General features: G+C 42.6%; 1 protein-coding gene across 8 annotated transcripts in view; it reads right to left on the bottom strand.

Moving 5' to 3' along the window:
* Positions 1-21,165, bottom strand: part of HYDIN (HYDIN axonemal central pair apparatus protein) — a 335,679-nt gene that overhangs the window by 20,660 nt on the left and 293,854 nt on the right. For 6 of the 8 annotated variants that reach the window (XM_046683578.1, XM_046683582.1, XM_046683580.1 and 3 more), the window contains 12 exons: positions 20,407-20,522; positions 19,353-19,560; positions 17,938-18,150; positions 17,317-17,455; positions 16,102-16,267; positions 13,377-13,524; positions 12,722-12,929; positions 12,006-12,227; positions 6,718-6,887; positions 5,477-5,675; positions 3,192-3,350; positions 226-503 (listed from right to left, as the gene is read on the bottom strand). In XM_046683578.1, coding sequence (XP_046539534.1) covers positions 226-503; positions 3,192-3,350; positions 5,477-5,675; positions 6,718-6,887; positions 12,006-12,227; positions 12,722-12,929; positions 13,377-13,524; positions 16,102-16,267; positions 17,317-17,455; positions 17,938-18,150; positions 19,353-19,560; positions 20,407-20,522 — 2,226 coding nt within the window. Of the gene's footprint in view, positions 1-225; positions 504-3,191; positions 3,351-5,476; positions 5,676-6,717; positions 6,888-12,005; positions 12,228-12,721; positions 12,930-13,376; positions 13,525-16,101; positions 16,268-17,316; positions 17,456-17,937; positions 18,151-19,352; positions 19,561-20,406; positions 20,523-21,165 lie in introns of those variants that run through there. The other 2 variants (XM_046683583.1, XM_046683586.1) reach the window with 2 other exon arrangements.

The following is a 21,165-nucleotide window of genomic DNA, read 5'->3' as shown; positions in this document are numbered from 1 at the left end:
ATGTAAAGGGCATATAGCAGGCACGGAGCAAATGGTCTCTACCATATTAATTTAGATCACATGGCAGTTGCGATCACCCTGGCGAGGTCACTGCTGTCACATCTTAAGGGAAGGGAGGGGAAACAAATAAAAAGTCTTGTAAAACAAGGTCTATTGCAAATCCAGGGCAAATCCAGGGTCAGAGAGCTGTGCTCCATCCTCAGAGTGGGGGCGCCACTCTCTTACCTTGCACCCACATCGCCCGTGTTCAACATGAGGACGCGACGTGTAGCTCGTGTCTGATACACCACTGGTCCAAACGGAAGATGGTCTTGGTCCAGGGAGATCTCCAGGGCCTGGCAGCAGCCGCTGAGAAGGAAGAGGGGGCGCAGGAGCCCCATGCATTCCATGAACACCTCCTCGGAGAAGGGAGGGATACGCTTCTTCGGGGCAAAGATGACTTCCAACTTCCGGACTTCTTTGGGCTTCAGAGTGATGTTGTGGAATGGTATCAAGGTGACGACCTGGACAAAATGACAATGAGACTCAGCAGCTGAGGGCAAAGGGGCTTCTGAGAGAGGCCTCCATTGCTGGAGGTCTTGCTGCTGGGGCTGTAACAGCCCAGGGGTCAAATCTGACTTCTGCCCTCTATTACCAACTGTGTCATCTTTTGTAAGTTATTTGAACTTCCCATGACTTACTCTATGGTGAAGATTCGGAGCATCTGTATCAAATGTGTGGCACGTAATAGGCATTTAATAAATGTTAATTCTCTTTCCAATCCCTTGTAAATATCCCCTACTCTCTGGTGGAGGAAATAGTTAGAGGAAATAGAACACACTCAGCGCTCTGGTGTTTTCTCAAGGAGCGCTCCCTGGGCACCCGCATCACACTTTCCCTGGTTGAAATGCAAATTCCCGGGTCCTGCCCCAGGCCCACTGACTCAGCCTCCTTGGGAGAGCTCAGACCTCGAATTTTCAAAAGTGCCCTGGGTGACTCATGCATTTTAAAGTTTGAGAACCACTGTTTGAATTTATATGGTCTTCTCTTTCCCCTTTGTCCTGGTAAAAATCAAATCAAAATCAGCTTTAAGGAAACCAAGCCCTGTTTCATCCATGAGCTCCCTTTGTTGCAGAGTGCAAAGCAGTCACCACCAAGTAGACTGTGGCAGCAGGGAGTGAGCTAACAGGCTGAGAAGCTGCCGTAGGAAAGTGATTTTAGAGACTTCTCAAAACACAATGATGTTGGAAGCGAAGCCCAGGGTGATGGTGTTGGCACAGGTCACTCTGACAGCTTTGGTCTGGTTACCCAAAGAGGTAGAATTGGTACAGCCAAACTGTTAGGGGCCCCAGCCCACTGGAACTAAGGACTTTAATTTGGATTAATGAGGAAAGGGAAGCAATAAGCTTGCCTTCTTTCTCTGGGATGCAAAGTGGGCAAAGTGGGGTCCTGGGATGAGATGCCCACTGGGTCTCTGCTTTGGCCAGCCTCTCACAGCCAATTTTTCTGTCTCCTGCAATCCCCACATGGTCCACAGCGCTCCCACCACACTGACTCACAACTAGGTTTTCAAAAGAACTGACACTTTCTGGCTTATATACCTTTGCCTGCTAGAAACACCCCTCCCCAATCTGTCTGCCTGAGAGCAACCTCTTCATCCTGGAAAACTCAGTACAGACCTCTCTCCACTGTGAGGCCTTCTGGGGCCCCCACCCCTCTGAGCAGCCGCCTCCAGATTTATACCCTGCCTCTGCACTTTCTAGGCTGTCCTGGGGTTGTTTATGTGTCTGTGACCCCAAAAGATTGTGAACTTCACCAGACCAAAGTCTAAGCTATATCCTTGCTATGGACTGAATTGTGTCCCCCAAATTCATATGTGAGTGGTATTTGGAGATGAGGCCTTGAGAGGTAATTAGATTTAGAAGATATCGTGAGAGTGGGACCCTCATGATGGCATTAGTGCCCTTATAAGAAGAGGAAGAGACACCAGAGAGCTCCATCTCGCTGTCTCTTTGCCACGTGGGGATGCAGCGAGAAGGTGGTCGTCTGCAAGCCAGGAGAAGAGTCCTCACCAGAAACCGACCATGCTGGCACCCTGATCTCAGCCTTCTAGCTTCCAGAACTGCAAGAAAATAAATGTCTATTGTTTAAGCCACCTAGTCTACGGTATGTTGTTATGGCAGCCCAATCTGACTAGGACACACCTTTATATATCCAGCACCTTGCACATATTTACGGAGTAAACATAAGAATAAATCGAATGCAGGAATGGATACGGTTCATCCTTGGGATGAAACACATTTGGTCCATTTTCAAAGGGCCGCCCAAGCTGATAGATTGTAAGATGCGTAGCAGGCAGCCAGGACTGGTAGCTTCTCTACCCAGGGAACTCGAGGACGTGGATTTGGCAAGAGCATGCTTCTTTCACACAGCTGATAGGAGTGTAAAAGGGGATGACTTTTCAGGGGGCAGATTGGTGACGTGTATTGAAACACACTCTTCCTTTTGGTCCAACAAGCCCGCTTCTAGGAATTTGTCTTAGGTAGAGAGTCATAGATGAGCACAAAGTTTTGTTTACACGGATATTACAATGTTGTTTATAACATAAAAAATTGGAAACACCTGAAATGAGCAGAAATAGAGGATTGGTCTATCTACATAATGGAGGTATAAATGAACAAATGATATTGAATGACATATTTATAATGTATTACTAGATAATAAAAGCAGGTTTCAAAACAATATGAACATTATAATTTTATTTTTATAAAAAAATTGTGTAGGAAAAACACTGGAAAGATAGGTACCAAAATGTTGAGTGATTATTTCTGGATATGAGATTACGGGTAAAATGTTTTTCTTTATGATTTTCCATATTTTTCAAATTTTCTACAATGAAGCTATATGTATCTTCATTAGAATCCAGATTACTGAATGCCATTAAGCACAGCTCTCTCTCCACTTCACTCTGTTGCCCTTTAGAGGTATGTAGCCTCTCTAAGCCAGGGTTTCCTTATATGTAAAATGAGAATAAGAAAACCTCTAACCCTATGCTGCTTTTGTGAAGATGGTCAGAGGAAGCACATGGAAAGTTCTTCGAACGGTCTGGCACGTTGAAGGTGCATGAGAATTGTGAGCTGGCAGTGTTGCTAGCATGGTCATCCGTATCACTGGGAAGCAGGAAGAGGCCACTGGGAGCCCCGAGCACCAACCTTGGGTTCCTGGAGTTCTGGAGTTGAGAACAGGACTGACTGGCTAAATGTGAGCTGGGCTTGGCTGTTGTTCATGATGGAAACTGTTTTTTTCACAACCTGTCCTGGCAAAACAGCTCCTAACTTCACAATCTTATTGGCTGGATCGAGGACTAAAATCTGTGGGACAAAAAAGAGAGCAGGAGGGAGAGTTCATTAGTCAATGAGAAAAGTAACTATGGTATGTCTCCCCTGGGGTGGCAAGGGTTGTTCTTTCTCTTCTGGTGTCCCTCATTCTTCATAGTGGATTGGCATTCACTCACCCAATAAAAATTTATGTGCATGAAATGCCCACTAAACAATTCATTGCACAATTACATAATTACAACTGGGTTAAGAGATGTGAAGGAAAACTCAGGGTACCTTGGGAGCATATTACAAGGGGCTGAGGCAGACTGGGGATTTGGGGAGGCCTCCCTGAGGAACACATGTTTACACTGAGAGCTAAAGGAAGGCTAGGAGCTAGCTGGTTTGAGTTAGGGTGGGCATGGGGCTGGAGAGTGCCCCAGAGGAGGAGATAGCCTGTGGCAAGGCCTTGGGCTGGAGGGAGTGGCCCAATCAAGGCCTGTGGCTGGGAGCCATGGGGAGCCTTGAGAAGATAAGTTTGGAGGGATGTGAGGTTTTGTTCTGGGAGAAGTGGGAAGCCAGCGAAGCACAGAGCGACCCAATCAAACCTGTGTTTCGTGAGAGTGCTCTGTCTCGCTCCTCTGTGGAGATGGACTCAGAGAGGGCAAGAAAGAAAGCCTTGAGGACTGAGAAATGATTGTGATTTGAACTAGAATGGTGGTAGTAGAGGTGGCAAAAGAAGATACCTTTCGAAGTCCTCATCTGAAGCACTGATCAAAATGTTTGCCTGGATCAGGCCCAGATCAAGCTGGGCCTTGCCCTCCAGGATGGCATTGGCCCACAGTGAGCAACACCTACCGGTCATTGTCATTTGGTCTGTCACTAAACTGCACCCCCTCCCCTGAACTATCTTTATATCCAGCCCACATATTTCCATTATGTCTAAAAAGGCAAGAGAGTCTCTAGCGCCAGCCTGTGAGCTCCTGGAGGTCAGAGAACATATTTAAATCACCTCTGGATTTCCCCAAAGTACCTAACACACAATGGGTGCTGAATGAGTGAATGAATGAAAGAATGAACAAACGAGTGAACCAATGACATCAAGAGAGACCCTGTCACTGGCTTGGGTGCAGACACAGCAGATGGCTTGGGCCTGTTACTCCTCTGGTTCGATGGGAAGGCTGCTGGGAATACCCCTACCCCATTTTCTCTTGGTTGCTGAAATGTCCCATGCATTCCTGAGAATCTTGGAAAGTCTTTAGTCTTCCAAAACCTCCTAGTAAATGCAAATACTTCCACCAGACAGACACTTTATTTTTTTTATGTTTTTATTTTTATTTTTTTAAGATTAGTAGCCATTTTTATTTCACTGCTTCCACTTTTCTACGCAAAATTAGTTTTGTGATGCAAATTAAAATCTGTCTGACTCTAAAGTCTATATTTTCCACCACCCTATTTTAATTTTTTTTAGAGGACAAGGAACTCCACCCCCACTTCCCCACAGTGTCTTAGTCTGATCTTAGAAAAAACTCCTTAAATCTACTATGTCCACGAGCACAAACAGAGGAAAAGAAGACTGAAGGTACACACTTCTACGTTCACGTCTTTTTCCCATTGGACCTGACAGACACTTTAAACATTTACCAGACACCAGGAAGAAAGGGTTAGCAGCATGACTGGACCATTCCCTTTCTATTGGGTTAGAAGGAATGCCCTCAGTCAAATAGAACCCTGGGATCTGTGGCTGACTGGAGAATGGTAATCAATGTGGTCTTAAGGAAAGATGCTCCATAACCGAAACATATGGCTGCGTACATTGCTTAAAACAAATCTTGCCTATTAAACCTGAAAACCAAACATGCCCTAATGTGGGAGAAAAAGGACACGCTTGGGATGCTGCATCTAATAGTCTCAGACTTCATGAGAAAGAATGTTTCTCCAGCGCCTGTGATTACGCGCATCCTTTGATGCAGTAAGTTTGGTACTGAAGAAGATCTATGCTTCACTTGAGTCCGTTTTGATAATCCACCCCTCAGTGGGACTGGCTGACCTCTGAAAGAGCAGCTTAGGGCCAGGAGATGTGGAGAGGAGAGGAAGGGTGTGAGCTCAGAGGGGCCAAGGTGGCTGGGCAGGGCAAGAAGGCGTGTGCCAGCCTGAGGATCTCCCCAGCTGTCTCTTACCTTCATTTCCGTGCCTTTCCCTTTGATTTCAACGACTTGTTGTGAGAGCCCATTGATTTCAAAGGGGATGAGTTCTCGATAACTGATACTTTCTCGAGGATAAAAGGTGATTGGAATCTCCAGTGTCTTTCCTGGCTTTACCACATCAACACGGAAGTTCAACTCGAGGTGGGGAGTATTGGTGTACAAACAGTCTATGCTGGAGGGAAATCAGGAGGAAAGTGTGTGAGCTCTGAGAAGGCTGACCTAGAGGGAATGATTCTGGCCCTTGTCTCCCTGGGCTGGGCACTAGTGGTTTTTTCGCTCTGCCATCCTAGAGTCAGAATTTAAGGGCCAGAAGGAACCTCAGTAACAATCCAGCCCACATTCTCCTGAGCACAGTCAAGTCACTTACCGCAAATCACACCCCGAGATCCCGGCAGAAGCAGGCCTCAAACTCGAGTTCTCATGACCCTTTGCCCACTGCTCTTTTCACTCGCTTTATCCCCTCTTGATTTGATAATGCAGCTTATGGTTTTGGACCCTCTCATTAGAAGGAAGTGCTTCCTAAAGCACTTGGGTGGCAAAGCACAGCAGAGAGGAGCACGTGCTCTGGAGATGGACAGACAGGAGTTGGGATCCAGGTTCTACCCCTAACTAGCCATGTGACCTCAGAAAAGCTGCTTAGCCCATTTGGATCACTCGTTCCTTAACTGTGAAATGGAGGTAGTGATTGCTACCTCATAAGGTTGTTGTGAGGATTAAATGAGACAGAGTGACTAAATCAGTCACATAACGGGGCCTGGAGGAAGCATTCCATAAAGGTGAGCAACTATTATTATCACTCTTTGCTCAAACAGAAGGGATCTTCAAAGATGATGTCCACCTTACTCCACCCATGGGGAGGAAGGCACCTAGACCTCTCCATTACAACCTCTCCTTGTCTGCCTTCTCTAAATTCTCTAAATTCTAAATTCCACGTCTATTACACAGGGAAAATAAATGGAAGCCCTCAAAGCTCTCATCAGGTCCTTTGCATTACCCTCCTCACTTCAAGAGGAGGATTTTTAGCAGAGTAGCTCATGGTAATCCAAGTATCAGTATTAGTGGTCGGGAAGGGAGACTCGGGATTCACGCCCACCTGTGTTTGACTCTTTCCCATAATCCTTCTTTTTCTGTCTTGGCAGGACTTCACCTGTGCGAAGGCTATAGGACTCAAAGGAGCTTCAGAATCATATGGAAGCTCTAAGAAGATTGCTTACCTCATAGACGTGTCCTCCTTGTTGGTGATGACTAGAGTTTGTTTATATGGGGGCATCCCGGCTTGGTAGATGAAGCAGGTCCCAAAGTTGTAGCTGGTGAAGGAGAAATGGATGGCCGGGCTCACGGCACAGCCTGAGATGGAGCAGGTAAATGTTGGACCATGGCTGATCTGTGGGGAGGGAATGGCAGGTGGAGCGTGATTAGGAGAAGTGGGAGGAAAGGATGAAGGAGGGAAGTAGTTGGGTGTTTTAAAAAAATACAGGTCCCAGGGCTCCATCTGCAGAGACTCTGATTCATAGGTTAGAAGTTTGTTTATTTAAGGAAAAGCAAAGTGGGATCCTCTGCTGTCAGACCCACATTGGCTCTTGCTTTGCTTCTGCAGGAACGATTCAGCTTGAAGGTGGAGGGGTGTGGCAGAGACTGTTAGTTCTACCCAACATCGCTTCCCAAGGCTTCCTTACCTGCAGGACGCAGCTAAGTGCATTGGCAACCACCAATGTGTCTAGGTGAAAATACCAGCTTTCCCATCCTTCCTTGCAGCTAAGGTGGTCATTAAACATAGTTTTGGTCATCAGGATGTAAACAGAAGAGGACAAGAAGGTGTCCCATCTCGAAACAAGAGGCTAAGCTTTGCTGGGAGTTTTTTTTTTTTTTTTTGTATTCAGGCTCTTCTCCCTTATTTCCACTCTGGAACGGGGATATAGGGCTGCAGGTAGGAGGGTCATCTTGTGACCAGGAAATGATAAGAATGAGGTCAAAGGTCAACATGCCACAGGTGAAAGAGTGGAAAGATAGAGTATAGATTATCACCTAGACTCCCAACAAGAAAATACACATACCTGTTGGTACATGGACTTAATTTGCTCTTCAAAAACTTTTTATGATATGGAATTTCATAAGCTGATAATTGATTTTAAACAACATATGCAATATTCGTTCTAAACATCATTAGAATAAACATTATAATAGTCATTGGTACAAATTTTTATGAGCAATTTTATAAATTTAAAAACATTTTATTTAAGGCTTTTAAAATCTTCACATTTTGTGAATGATTCCCTGAAAAGAATTAAAATTTATCACCTTCAACTTTTCTGCCAATTAGAGTAGGAAGATCTATGACATATGATGTTTCTTTTTGCTGTAAGAAATGAAAGTTCTGAAAAAGACAGTTCTCAAAAGGGATGGGCCCCTTCTGAGGACACACACCTGGCATTTCTCAGGGAAGATGGCTGTAACTTTGCCACTGAGTTCCAGGCTAGGAGTTTCACAGTTTTGTTTTGTTTTGTTTTTGACTGTGCTATGATTTAATTTCCATCTAAATTATGAGACGGCCAGCAACTCACTTTAGGTTCCGATTGTTTTACCCCATTTCCTCATCAATCTTCTTCTTAGGGATCTGAATAAAGACAATGTCTTTTCACTTTCTTGATTGTTTCTCTTGCTGCACAGAACCCTTTTAGTTGAGGTAGTTGCACTTGTTTATTTTTGTTTTTGTTGCCTGTGCTTTTGGTGTTGTATCTATGAAATCATTGCCAAGACCAATGCCATGAAGCCTTCCCCATGTGTTTTTTTCTAGGAGTTTTACAGTTTCAGGTCTTAGTTTGAGTCTTTAATCCATTTTGAGCTGATTTTTGTGTATGGTGTAGAAGGGTTCCATTTCATTCTTTTGCATGTGACTATCCAGTTTTCCCAACACCGTTTGTTGAAGAGACTATCCTTTCCCTATTGTGTGTACTCGGCACCCTTGTCAAAGATCAGTTCTCTGTGTATGCGTGGATTTATTTCTGGGCTCTCTATTCTGTTCCATTGGTCTCTAAGTTGGCCCTTTATGCCAGTGTTAGACTATGTTGATTGCTGAGGCTTGGTAATATATTTTGACATCAGGAAGTGTGATGCCTCTAGCCTTGTTTTTCTTTCTCGGGATTTATTTAGCTATTTGTGGTCTTCTGTGGTTCCATATGAATTGTAGAATTGTTTTTTCTATATCTGTAAAAAATGCCATAGTAATTTTGATAGGGATTGCATTGAACCTATAGATGGCTTTGGATGGTATGGACATTTTAACAATACTAAGTTTTCCAATCCACAAACACAAGATGTCTTTCCACTTGTTTGTGTTTTTGATTTCTTTCATCAATGTTTTATAGTTTTCAATATACAAGTCTTTCACCTCCTTAGTTAAGTTTATTGCTATTTTATTCTTTTTTGGTGCTCTCATAAATGGAATTGTTTTCCTAATTTCCTTTTCAGATAATTTGTTGTTAGTGTATAGAAAAGCAACTGATTTTTGCACGTTGGTTTTGTATCCTGCAACTTTACTGAATTAGTTTATTAGTTCTAACAGGTTTTTTATGGAGTCTTTAGGATTTTCTTTATGTAAGATCATATTGTCTGCAAAGAGAGACAACTTTACTTTTTCCTTTCAGATTTGGATGCCTTTTATTTCTTTTTCTTGCCTAACTTCTCTGGCTAGGACTTCCAGTACCATGTTGAATAGAAGTGATGAGAGTAGTCATCCTTGCCTTGTTCCTGAACTTAAGGAAAAGCTTTCAGTTTTTCACTGTTGAATATGATGTTAGCTGTGGCTTGTCATATACGGCCTTTATTATGTTGAGGTACTTTCCTTATATTCCTTGTTTGTTGAGAGTTTTTGTCAGGAAAGGGTGCTGAATTTTGTGAAATGCTTTTTCTGCAACTATTGAGATGATCATGTAATTTTTATCCTTTATTCTGTGTGGTATATCACATTAATTGATTTTCATATGTTGAACCATCCTTGCATCCTCGGGGTAAATCCCACTTGGTTGCAGTATATGCTCCTTTTGACGTGCTGTTGGATTTGGTTTGCTAGTATTTTATTGAGAATTTTTCCATCTATATTCATCAGAGATATTGGCCTGTAGTTTCCTTTTCTTGTGGTGTCTTTGGCTTTGGTATCCAAAAGATTTGAGATCAGGATCTTGAAGAGATATCAACACTCCCATGATCATTGTACCACTATTTACAATAGTCAAGATGTGGAAGTAACCTAAATGTTCATCAACAGATGAACAGATAAAGAAAATGTGGTATATACATAGAATGGCATATTATTCAGCCTTAAAAAAGAAAGAAATTCTGCCATATGTGACAACATAGATGAACCTTGAGGACATTATGCTGCGTGAAATAAGCCAGTCACAGAAAGATTAATACTGCATGATTCCACTTATGTGAGGTATCTAAAATAGTCAAATTCATAGAATCAAAGAGTGGAATGATGGTTTCCAGGGGCTAGGGAGAGGGCAAAGCGGGGAGTTATTAAACTAAAGTTTCAGAAAAACAAGGTGATAATCTCTGGAGAGCTGCTGTACAACATTGCACCTATAGTCAACGATGATGTATTGTACACTTATCAATTTGTTAAGAGAGTAGATCTCACGCTGTGTTTTCACCACAATAAAATAACATTTAAAAACTGTAATGAAAAAATGTAAAAATGAATAATAAAACCTAGAATAGAAAATAAAACCAAAAATCAGTTCACTGTGAAAAGCACTATAACTTCAATAGCTGGGATTTTGTTTTGATTTTTTTTGGCTTGCGTTTTGTTTGTTTGTTTATTTCAACATAAGACTAAAACGTCACTATTATATATGTTCTCTCAGATCCAAACTAGTCTTAGAAAATATTCAAAAACCTTATTAATTTTATATAAACAGAGAAACAAACTATTTTCTTAAAAATTATTTTGTAAAAAATCTTTAACATATCTTCTTTAAGGAAAACATAATTATTGGTAAATAGCTTTTTCAAATTCTTATTGGTACCATATATCTAACAATTTTGGTAAAGACTGAAAGAAGTTGAATGTGGTATCATCTCTGAGAAATAAATGTGAACTTTTAAATAAATTCATCATTTAAAGAAAAAAAGATAGTGTCAGGCTGGGTATCCCAAATTTCCTTTTGTTGTTAATTTCCTATTTTGTTCCATTGTTGTTGGAGAACATACTGTGTATGATTTCAATTTCTTTTTTTAAAGATTTTATTTTTTCCTTTTTCTCCCCAAAGCCCCCCGGTACATAGTTGTATAGTCTTCATTGTGGGTCCTTCTCGTTGTGGCATGTGGGACGCTGCCTCAACATGGTTTGATGAGCAGTGCCATGTCCGCGCCCAGGATGCGAACCAACGAAACACTGGGCCGTCTGCAGCGGAGCGTGCGAACTTAACCACTCGGCCATGGGGCCAGCCCCTCATTTCAGTTTTTTTAAGTTTGTCAAGATTTGTTTTATGGCCTAATATATGGTCTATCCGGGAGAATGTTCCATGTGCACTTGAGAAAAATGTATATTCTGTGGTTGTTGGTTGAAGTATTTAGACGTCTTCTAGGTACAGTTCATTTATAGTGTTGTTGAAGTCTTCTATTTCCTTGCTGACCTTCTATTTGTTATATTCATTATTGTAAGGGTACTGAAATCTCCAACTATGAGTGTTGAATTGTCTATTTTTCTCTTCAGTTCCGTCAGTTTTGCTTCAAGTCTTCTGGGCTCTGTTGCTATGTGCATATATGTTTATAATTGTTACGTCTCCTTGATGGATTAACTCTTTTATCATTACAAAATGTTCTTATTTGTTTCTAGTAATAATTTTTGTCTGACAGTCTATTTTTTTCTGATATTTGTGTAATGCTGGTTTTCACTTTGACTGCAGAACTATTGGTTTTCAAGGCTTCTGCAGAGCTGGGGAGAGGGGGGTGGGGACACGGCAAGTTAAAATACCACGAAGCTCACTGTTTTTACAGATATTCAGCCATTTTTTCTGGCATGAATGCTTCTAGGATTGTTGCAAGCCTTTGATTAGAGAGTTCTGAAAAAGCTGATTTTGATAGTTTTTGCCAGTGTTCTCAACGCTATGGCAGATCAGCTTTTTGGAAGTCCTTCTCCGCCATTCCTGCTGACATTGCAATTCCTTGATTTTTCATTCAATAAGTTATCTTGGAAAATGTTGTACAGATTCTTTCTCTCCGTCTCTCGACTTTCCATCTATCTCCCTTATTTATTTTAATGGTGTCACGGTATTCCAGTGCATGGGTGGTCAAGTGCTTTTCAATTGACACTTACTCACGAGGCACCTCAACCATGGATGAGGACTTTATATTAGAGATTTTGGGACTATATCCAACACAACCACTCTCCAGGAGCTTCTGGCAGGGTGCAAAAGATAAGGAAGACAGAGGACAATTAATGTCTCAGGATAGAATGCTGTGAGTGCTTTTAGTGTCGAACAACGTTAAATGGTCTCACCTTGATTCTGAGTTCCAGGCCCTTCAAGACACACTTCTTAAATGGTTGGAAAGACAAGGAGGCATGTGCACTCTGCCCCACATCCACAGTGCCATCAGTGGGTGAAAATTCCAAGTACTGTAGCAGGGCTTTGGGGCCGGACAGCTCTGCCTGGAAGCTGAAGTTGAACTTCCCAGTGTTGATAAAATTGAATTCACACTGGACACATTCATTCAACTCTACCTGAGAGATAGAGAACATTGGTATGTTCAGTGATTGCAAACCACAGTTCCCTTCTCTGGGGTCAGGATATGTAACACGTTGGGGGAAAAATATCCTTTGGGAAACAGGGATGGCAGATGATGTTAGTGAGTTGAGTATCATTAGCTTAATGTGGTCAGATATTCCAGCAAGAGCTACTAAGTGTTGGGGGTCCCTCACATGTGAAGAGTAAGATGGCAATTTAATTTTTAGACCTCTCTTAGCAGCCAAACATCCTTCCTGTGTGTTTAATATAAGCATTCTCCCCCTTCCCTACCATCTCTCCACCTCTTGAAAAATAAAACAAAACTTTTCACATTGAAACTATATACATTCTGGAGACAGAGCTGATCCTGGAATGTTTCTGTTCTCCTGGGCTCCCTGGCTTTGAGAGGTTCAGCTAATATTCACTTGTACTGCCTTTCCCAGCCAGTGTGGAAACCGAGAGAGAGAGCAAGGCCCTCTCACAACTTTACCTCATAGAAGTTGACATGGGTGATCTGGTTGGGAGTCAAGATAGTGACCAAGCCAGCCCTGTCCTTGCACTTGACCTCTGCATTCATAGTGTAGCCCTCAGCTTTCACATTTAAGGTCAAGGGGTAGGCTTTCTTTTTCACATTGCAGATCAAATTAAAGTTCACATCTCCTTCCTGCTTTGGTGTGAAGAAAATACCAATTGGGAACCTGGTTGGGGAAGAAGATAGCAGATTAGCTGACTAGGCCAACCTGTTAAAACCTGCTAAAGAATATGAGCCCAATGAATTGGCGGACACAATATGAGGAAAAGGCATCATAACTCCAAATTATGATGAATTTTGAAGATTTGCAAGGCAAGGAGAGATGTTGCTTTACAGATTCACAAATACAGCAGACAGTAAGGAAAAGAATATAAACATAAGAGAAAATATTGAGAACAAGGGCTTAACATTCTCAGTGCTCCACAATTCATCAGGAAAATAAACAACAGGGAATAGGTAGGTCAGAGGTGGATTTGTTAATATCTAAATTTCAGAGTTGGAAGAGACTTTAGAAATGGGGTACTCTGAGGGAAACGGATTCCTCTGGGTGGCAGGACTGGGACCACAGCCATGTTGGGAGGATGCAGTCGTAGGGGCCTTCCTTTTTCTTTACCTGGACAGCGGTGGGATCCAGCCTTCCATGGGACATACAACCAGGCTGCTGCTGAAACCTTCAGAATATCGAGAGTTGTCCTGGAAGGCAAAATTGAAGCCCTGCTCCTCCTTATTGATGATCTGCACGGTCTCCCTGGCTTCTCTGCCTGAGGAGGAAACACTGGCCCTCAGTGGAGGCCTCATGGCTGCTCCTGAAGTATCTTAGCAGATATTGCTCCACAGGCAAGAGGAAGCCTTCTTAGAAGAGATTCTCCAAATTCTTTTCTCTCCTCTTCCAAGCTCCTCAGCCTTGGACTGCCTCTCTTCCTTCCTTTTGCTCCATGAGTGACCTTCTTCCCCTGGGGAGATTCCAATTCTTCCTTCTAGAACTTTACTCCCTCAATTGCCTGCTCCTGCTAGGTAGCTCCTCTCTGCTTGGTCATAGCTTTCCTGGGATTCTGATGACTGTTTCTGCTCCCTGTTTCTTCAAACCCAATGCCTTCCTGCTTTTGTTAATGGGGGCTTCACTCTCCCTGGTAGGCCTCTTAGCTCTGCCTATATCTCTGTAAATAACCCCCCATTGAACTCTTTTGAATTAGACCTCGGGGATGTTGTGACTGTCCTGACATGGCGCTTACTAATACATCTCCCATTGCTATTTTGCTTTTTCTTACTTTTCTTGACTATTGTAGAGCATTTATTTTTTTCTTATAAACTTTAGAATCATTTTCTCCAATTCTCCCCTCCTTTAATCCTTTTGAGGTTAAAGTTGTCAGATTTAACAAATAATTTTTTAGTTTAAGTATGTCCCAAATATTGCATGGGATGTACTTAAACTGACATATTTATACTAAAAAATTATTCATTGTTGTCTGAAATTCCAATTTAACTGTGCATCCTGTATTTTATCTGGTAACCCTAGTTGGGACTCTAATTGGAACTTGATTAAATTTGCATTTAATTTTGGGAGTATTGACAAATGTTCAGATTTTGTTTGGGGGCATTTTAATAAGATTTTATAGTTTTCTTTATATAGGTCCTGTGCCTTTCTCATTACATTTATCCTTAGGTATTATAGATTTTGTCAATATTGAAGGGAATTTTTTTGTTTTGTTTTCCAGGTTCTTACTGCTAAGAGAAAGAGAAACCATTGATTTTTGCACACTTGTCTTACATCCAGCCACTTACTAAATTATCTTGTAGATTCTAGTAGTTTGTTTTGCTTTTCTCTAGAGCCTCTTGAGGTTATCTATGTATGAAGTTATCAGCAACAGCAAAATTTATGACCAAAGTTTATGACAATTATTTAATTTTCTTGTTGTATGTATTTGCTAAAATCACTAAGAAAGTGTTCAATAACAAGGGTGATCATGAGCATCTTTGCCTAATTCCTGAGTTTAATTGAAGGCTTTTAGTGGTTTATTACAAGATAATATCTGCCTCTTGATTTTGCTTAATCTTGTTTATTTAAGTTTTTTGCTCTATTCCTATTTTACTATTAGAGCTTTTGTTGAGAATGTTTGCTGAATGTTAGCAATGACTTTTCAGTATATATTATGATTAATATAATATTCATGTTAGTATATTAATATGAACAATCACAAGATTGTTCTTTAATCTGTTGATGTAATGATTATATTGAAATGCACCACCCTTGCATTCATAGATTAAATTCTGTTTATCTTGCTGTTTATCTTTGCTTTTTCTCATGTTACACTGCTTATTTAACTGCTCAAAACCTTACTAAACACCATAGTCTCCTCTTATCTACTTATATGTGTCAGTAGAAGAAATGTATGGAAATAATACACATCGAACTGTTAGCATTGGTTTCCTTTGATTGAAAGGGATGGATGACATAGTATGGGTGGAGAAAGACTGTTAAACTTTTCTTTATACAAAACCACATTGATTGACTTATTATAAAAATACTACTTGTATAAATAAAAAATCTAATGAATTGCTAAAAAATCCTCTGGCTTTAGTTGTTTTATACACACACACACACACACCCCACATTCATGAGATAGACTCACAGGGCTATAAGGGACCTTATAGCCCTTATAGCCACTTCCTTATTTCCTTCAGGTCTCTGCTCAGATGTCACCTTCCCACTGCCTACTGGCCTTCCTTATTCCCCCTACCCTGCTTTAGTCTTCTCTAGAACACTTATCAACATCTGACATGCTGTATATTTTGCTTTTATATTTTTGCTAGTCTGCTTTCTATTACTAGAATGTAACCATTGTGACGGTGGGGACTTTGGCTTTATCCATTGCATTCCCAGCTCACAGAAGAATGCCTGGGTCATCCAAGGAACTCAGTAATATTTGTGGAACTGAACAAATGCACGAAAGGATGGCAGAGAGATCTGGCCACTGCGGCACAGATCAAGAAGCAAATAAATACAGCCTATAATCTGGGGGCACACACAAGTAGGATGCGGCTGGCATGAGGCTCTGGAAATGAACATAGTCAGTCCAGGCCTTAAAGGAATCTTCCAAAAGGATCTGTAGCAAGGCTCCTGAATTTCCTTAGGTTAGTGGTGTGTGAGATTAGAAGATACTTGATGGAGATTACATGGATTTTTGAACAGCAATAGAGGCACTCTCATGTGCTTCTGGAAGGCACGAGGAAAACTTCCCCACCCAAGTCTGCTCCTGGAGCTCAATGCTGGGTTGGTTCCATCCCCTTGCCCCACAGATCATGCCAACTCTAAACATAAACCAACAGGGCAGCCTTACCAATGAGGAGACAACTGAAGTTGATGTGTGACTTGTCTAGATTGATGAGAGGGTCAGTGGCTTTGCCTACCAGCAGGAAAGGGACTGTGATGTTGTGTTCGGGGATTAAGAAAGTCCAGAATGCTTCTGTGACGTCCAGATGGAGAGGCATGAACTGGAAGACGATCTAAGAAGACAGTTTGGAACAGAGTGGTAAGAGGCACCTCCGTTTGCTTACTCCATGTGCTCTCAGAGGCTCGTTAGCACTGAGGTATGATGGCTGACGTTACCATGTCATCACTATCTTTCTACCCTCTCTATAAGAGCATGTAAGTTTGGCTCTACCAGCAAAATCAATGTTTGTTTGTCCTGCTTACAGGTCTGTATAAGGGGGTCTACCCCATCCACAGCCCCTGCCCGCTGGGCTGCCACATTTCACATCACATCTTTGGATGGTATATAAAAATGTAGAGATTCAGAAAGAAATTTTGAATTTTGGCTTTTCCGGAAAAGTTCGGGAGAATCGGCAACCCTGGGCCCACTGATTTGTACGGTGGTCATCTGCCGGAGAAGACTGTGGCCAGCTAGCTCTGGGGCCCAGCAGTACCTATCATTGTCCCCTTGGCCTGCTTCATTCATTTGTGTGATCTTCCTAAAGGCATTTGAATTCATAATTTCTGTTTCATGGATTTATTTCTTTCTCTAAGATTCTCTGCAGAACTTACAGGACCTGGGGCCTGTAGATATGCTTTGGCAGTAAGTTCATATTTCTTTAAGCTTAACCCCTAACCTAAATCACTGTGCAAACATTAGGACTAAGCCATGGGACACGCTCCACTTTTCTGTTTTGCCCTTTGACCTGACCAAGTGAAAACACATCTGTGTCCTTTCACTGCTGTCAGTCCCTTGGACAAAAATAACACTTTACTTCACATTACTGTATGAATTCTGAAGTCCCCAAGCATTAGTGTTCAGCTCCCCTTTCCTGCTATAACAATCAAAATTTTTAAAACTGCAAATACTAGAGCTCTCTGTTTCTCTATGGCCGAGAGAGCTCAGGTCTGTCTTGTTCATGAGAATTGCCTAACATAGATGGCAGCCACACAAGAAATACTTGTTGATGGACGTGCCCTAGGCCAGTCTCCCTAACTCTACCTACGGTCTATGGCACACTTGCCATGCCAAGAGGGTTAGAATGACGAAAGCCCTGGGTCAAGTAGTTCTCATTACACCTACCTCAGCTTTCTTTTCAGGGTGGATTAAGCCCTTCTCTGTAAGGCATATGAAGGCCGGAGGGTTCTGGAGACTTTCCGTTTCTTCAGAGACCCAGCAGAAGGAGTATGTGCTATTGGTTGGGTTCAGGATAGTAAAAGTCCTGGCCAAGGGGGAAGAATTGATAGCAGAGGGTGAGAGAAGGGGGTGAGGATTAAGAGAAACTTTTTTAAGACCTTCCCTAGCACAGTTCACTACGTGGGACTCTGAACTGTTCTGGGTACCTCATTAATGTAGAAATGAAAACTGCATCTCATTTTGGGGTCCAAAGCACGGCTAGAATTCTTGACCCTGGTGTAATAATGATAACAAGGGCCCTTCTGTACCAGTGATCCTCTGTGGTCAAGGTGGTAGTTAGGGGTAATTAGGGTAGTTAGACATTTCTATGTCTTCCAAATTTTCCCCAGTGTTAAAACTGAGGAGAGAATTCAGCTTCCTTACTGTGGCAGTTCTCTAAAGTCAAACCCAAGGATATCAAGCCTTCTTCTGGCAATCAGTCTAGCTCGCTTCTCTGAAATCTTCCTCTGAGTTCTTTAGAAGGATCAACTGATATGAACTCAAACAATGCAAACCTATGCAACTCACCGGAGATTCTTTCTTCCTATGCCCACACTGGTGAACTCAATCACCCGGGTGTTGGGATCCACAGCCCCACCACTAGGCCCTCGGAGATCAGGGTTCCGCCGATGACCGCTGATGTAGTCCGAGCTTTTCAGGTCAAAATGGCAGATGGGCAAGACGCTCCGCCCTTTTGCTGACAGGACTGGGCCTCGCTCTCCAGGTGGCAGGTTGGGAATGCTGAGAGGATAAAGTTATTTTTATTTATTTTTAATTTTTAATCAACTGTTGCTTTCTTAATTGGTTGGAAATGAATATTACATACACCAAAATGTGAGCTCCATGAGAGCAGAGGCTGGGTCTGTCTTGGTCAACAATATAACTTCTGTGCCTTGAATAGTACAAGATACATAGTATGTGTTCATTAGTTAATTGTTGAGTGGATGAATGCATGAATGGGCTGAGTATGAGAAGCCTGAATTCTGGTTCCTTCTGTGTACCTAAGAATGGTTTCAAGTTACTTCCTCAATCAGTGGTGAGAAAATCTCCCTGCTGTAAAACGAGCACAGAGTCTTACCCTCGGGGCCCTCTCATAGGCATCTAGTGGGATATGAAAAGTGACCCAGAAATCCTAAAAAAAGTATCCTGAGCTCCTTGGAGAAAGTGAACTGGATGTGAGCAGACTTCTAGGCCCATCACCAAGCTTAGGTGGCCCAGGTGTGGGAGGGGTCCCTGCAGTACGGTTGCAGAGTTTCCAGGAAGCTCTTATGGTTCACATAGGTCTCTGCCACCCTAGGCCATGGATTATAGAATTACTCTGTAAGGTGGGTGTCCTCCATGGAGCTTTCCTTGGAATGGGTACCATATCAGGGTTATTTCATTGCCAGATGTTACTGAATTGGCTTTTCTCTTACTGGGTCTGGGTCCCAGCTATTCCTCGCCACCACCTCCACCACCACCTCCACCACTACCATCACCATCTAATGTTTATTGTGCTTATTTTATACCAGGCATTGTTCTAAGCTCTTCACCTGAATTACCTCAGTTGGTTTTCATGACAACTCTACAATGTGAATACTGCTATTTACATTTTACAGATAATGAAACCAAGTCTTAGAAAAGGTACAAGAAAGCTTTCTCAAGTTCATGCTTGCCCCAGGACTGGAACCCACCTGGTTGTCAACCATTCTGTTGCCCAGTGGAATTCTGTTATGTGGCCGGGGAGGTGAGCAGGAGAAAGAGTCTAGAGAGGGGTGATGAGCAATACAAAAGACCAAATTCTCCTTGTTCTCCAAAGTCCGGCCCCTTTGAATCTTTCCAAAGGGAAATGTGGCAGTTTGGGGCTGTGGAGGGATCTAGGGTTGGAAAGAATGGTGGTGGTAGTGGGACAGAAGAGGGGATAGGAGTTGCAGAGCTTTGTTCTGGGGAGCACATCTCCTTACTGGCAGAAAAGATTGCTTTCGAAGTCTCCAATCTCCAGTGGAGTGAATTTCACTTGGAGCTTCTGACTCTTCCTCACTGGCACAATGCCCGAGGCAGGGTCCACAGAGAATGGTGGTGGGGAAGCTTCATTCCAGTGGTCCACAGCACTGTCCAGAGTGCTGCCTGTGTGCAGTGTGCCCTGGCTAAGCTGATCTTTCTGAGAGCAACCTGGAGACAGACAGACAACCAACGATATTCCGCATTTGCAGTGGGAAAGCAGGGAGAAGGCAGCCCACTCACAGGTCCTTAGGAACCCTCTATGGGGCTTGAGAGCTCACCTCTTCTGGTAGGTACACTTAACTTTGGGCACTAGGGGTAAGGAATTTGTTCATGTCTCTCACAGGGGACTGGTGAAAAATACTTCTATTAATTCCATCAAGTTTTCAAATTTGTTTCCTTTTGGCTCAAGGGAGTACGTCAAGTAGATGTCTGTGGGTCTTTTGCCTCAAGAATAATGGGCTGTGAACAAAATTTTTGGAAAATAATTGTTTCAAAGTAGGGGTTCACAATCTGGGGACCCATGGATAAGGGCCCATTTGAAATGTCTGGGAATATCTAAAATTGGAACAGTAGTAGTGGCTATTTGCCTACCAGGTGCTGGGGCCTTTTATAAGTGCTTCGCATGTATCAACTGCAAATTGGGCAAGGTGTGTATTTCCTGGGGAGATGGTCCATAGTTTCCTCAGTTTCTCCAAGGGTCTGTAATCTCCCAGAAGGTTAATATCTAAAAGAAAAGATTCCTATGGATCTGCGAGAGGGGTGCTGACCTAGTGGGGGTCCAGGGTCTGGGCTCCAGGAAGGCAGAGGTCAGCCCTTGAGTGTCTCGGGCCCATGTGGCTCTGCAGAGCCCAGCAGGCCTCTGCTCTGCTTCTCCTTAGCTACTTAGGGGGCCACTGGAGCAGTGCTCGTTTCTGCATGAATGAGGCTCTTTTACTAACTAAGGACTCAGTTCGAACCCTGGGTTTTGCCTGTCATCGCATTTACCTTGTCATCGCATCGCATGGCATCATTTACCTGTCATCGCATTTACATCGCATTTATCTGGCATTACAAAGCTGACAGACTTTGTCGTCTCTTCTGAGACCCAGCTGAATTCCAGCTGCACATTTCCTGAATTAATCAGTACAAGCCTGCAAGTGGATCAGGGAATGGATTTGAGAAATGTGCAGCCAATGATTTTTGTCATGTCTGTACATCATCTATACTATTACTTAACTTTTTTCTTTAAGTCAAGTCATTTCGTTTCTTAACTGTTTCTTCAAAAGGCAAGTTTTTAGCAACTTTATCTAAAATTATGCATTTGCTATACTAGTTATATTTCCTTCTAAAATATATAAAATATATACATAGCTATTAAAAGTAAAAATATTTAGATGTTTAGCACTTAAAGTCATCTTGCATACCACTAGCACCCTATGCGATGAGCTCTCAGCTTGCATCATGGTAATCCTGAAAAGTTCCCATGAGAGAGGAGACAAAATCTATTTCACATGACAGTGGCTGCCTCAGGTGCCAACCTCAGAGACTCTCCCTTCCTGAGTCACTTTCCACCAGAAACAACGTCCCTGTGGTCAGAAACCATTTGACCTCTGCCTGAGATGCCTTCACTGCTGGAATATCGACTTGTCTCAGATTCTGAATCTCTAGAGGCTTTTCCTGCGTCAGGTTTCCCTGCTCTAAGACAAGAACTGGGAGATGAAAGCTTTTCCTGGAATCACTATTGAACTTGATCACAGCAGGAGGATGAGGCCTTGATGCAAGAAAATGATTGCG

This window comes from Equus quagga, chromosome 13 (assembly GCF_021613505.1).
Source record: "Equus quagga isolate Etosha38 chromosome 13, UCLA_HA_Equagga_1.0, whole genome shotgun sequence".
NCBI lineage: Eukaryota > Metazoa > Chordata > Mammalia > Perissodactyla > Equidae > Equus > Equus quagga.
The sequence above is the reverse complement of the archived record's forward strand: the minus strand, read 5'-3'. Positions and strand labels throughout refer to the sequence as shown.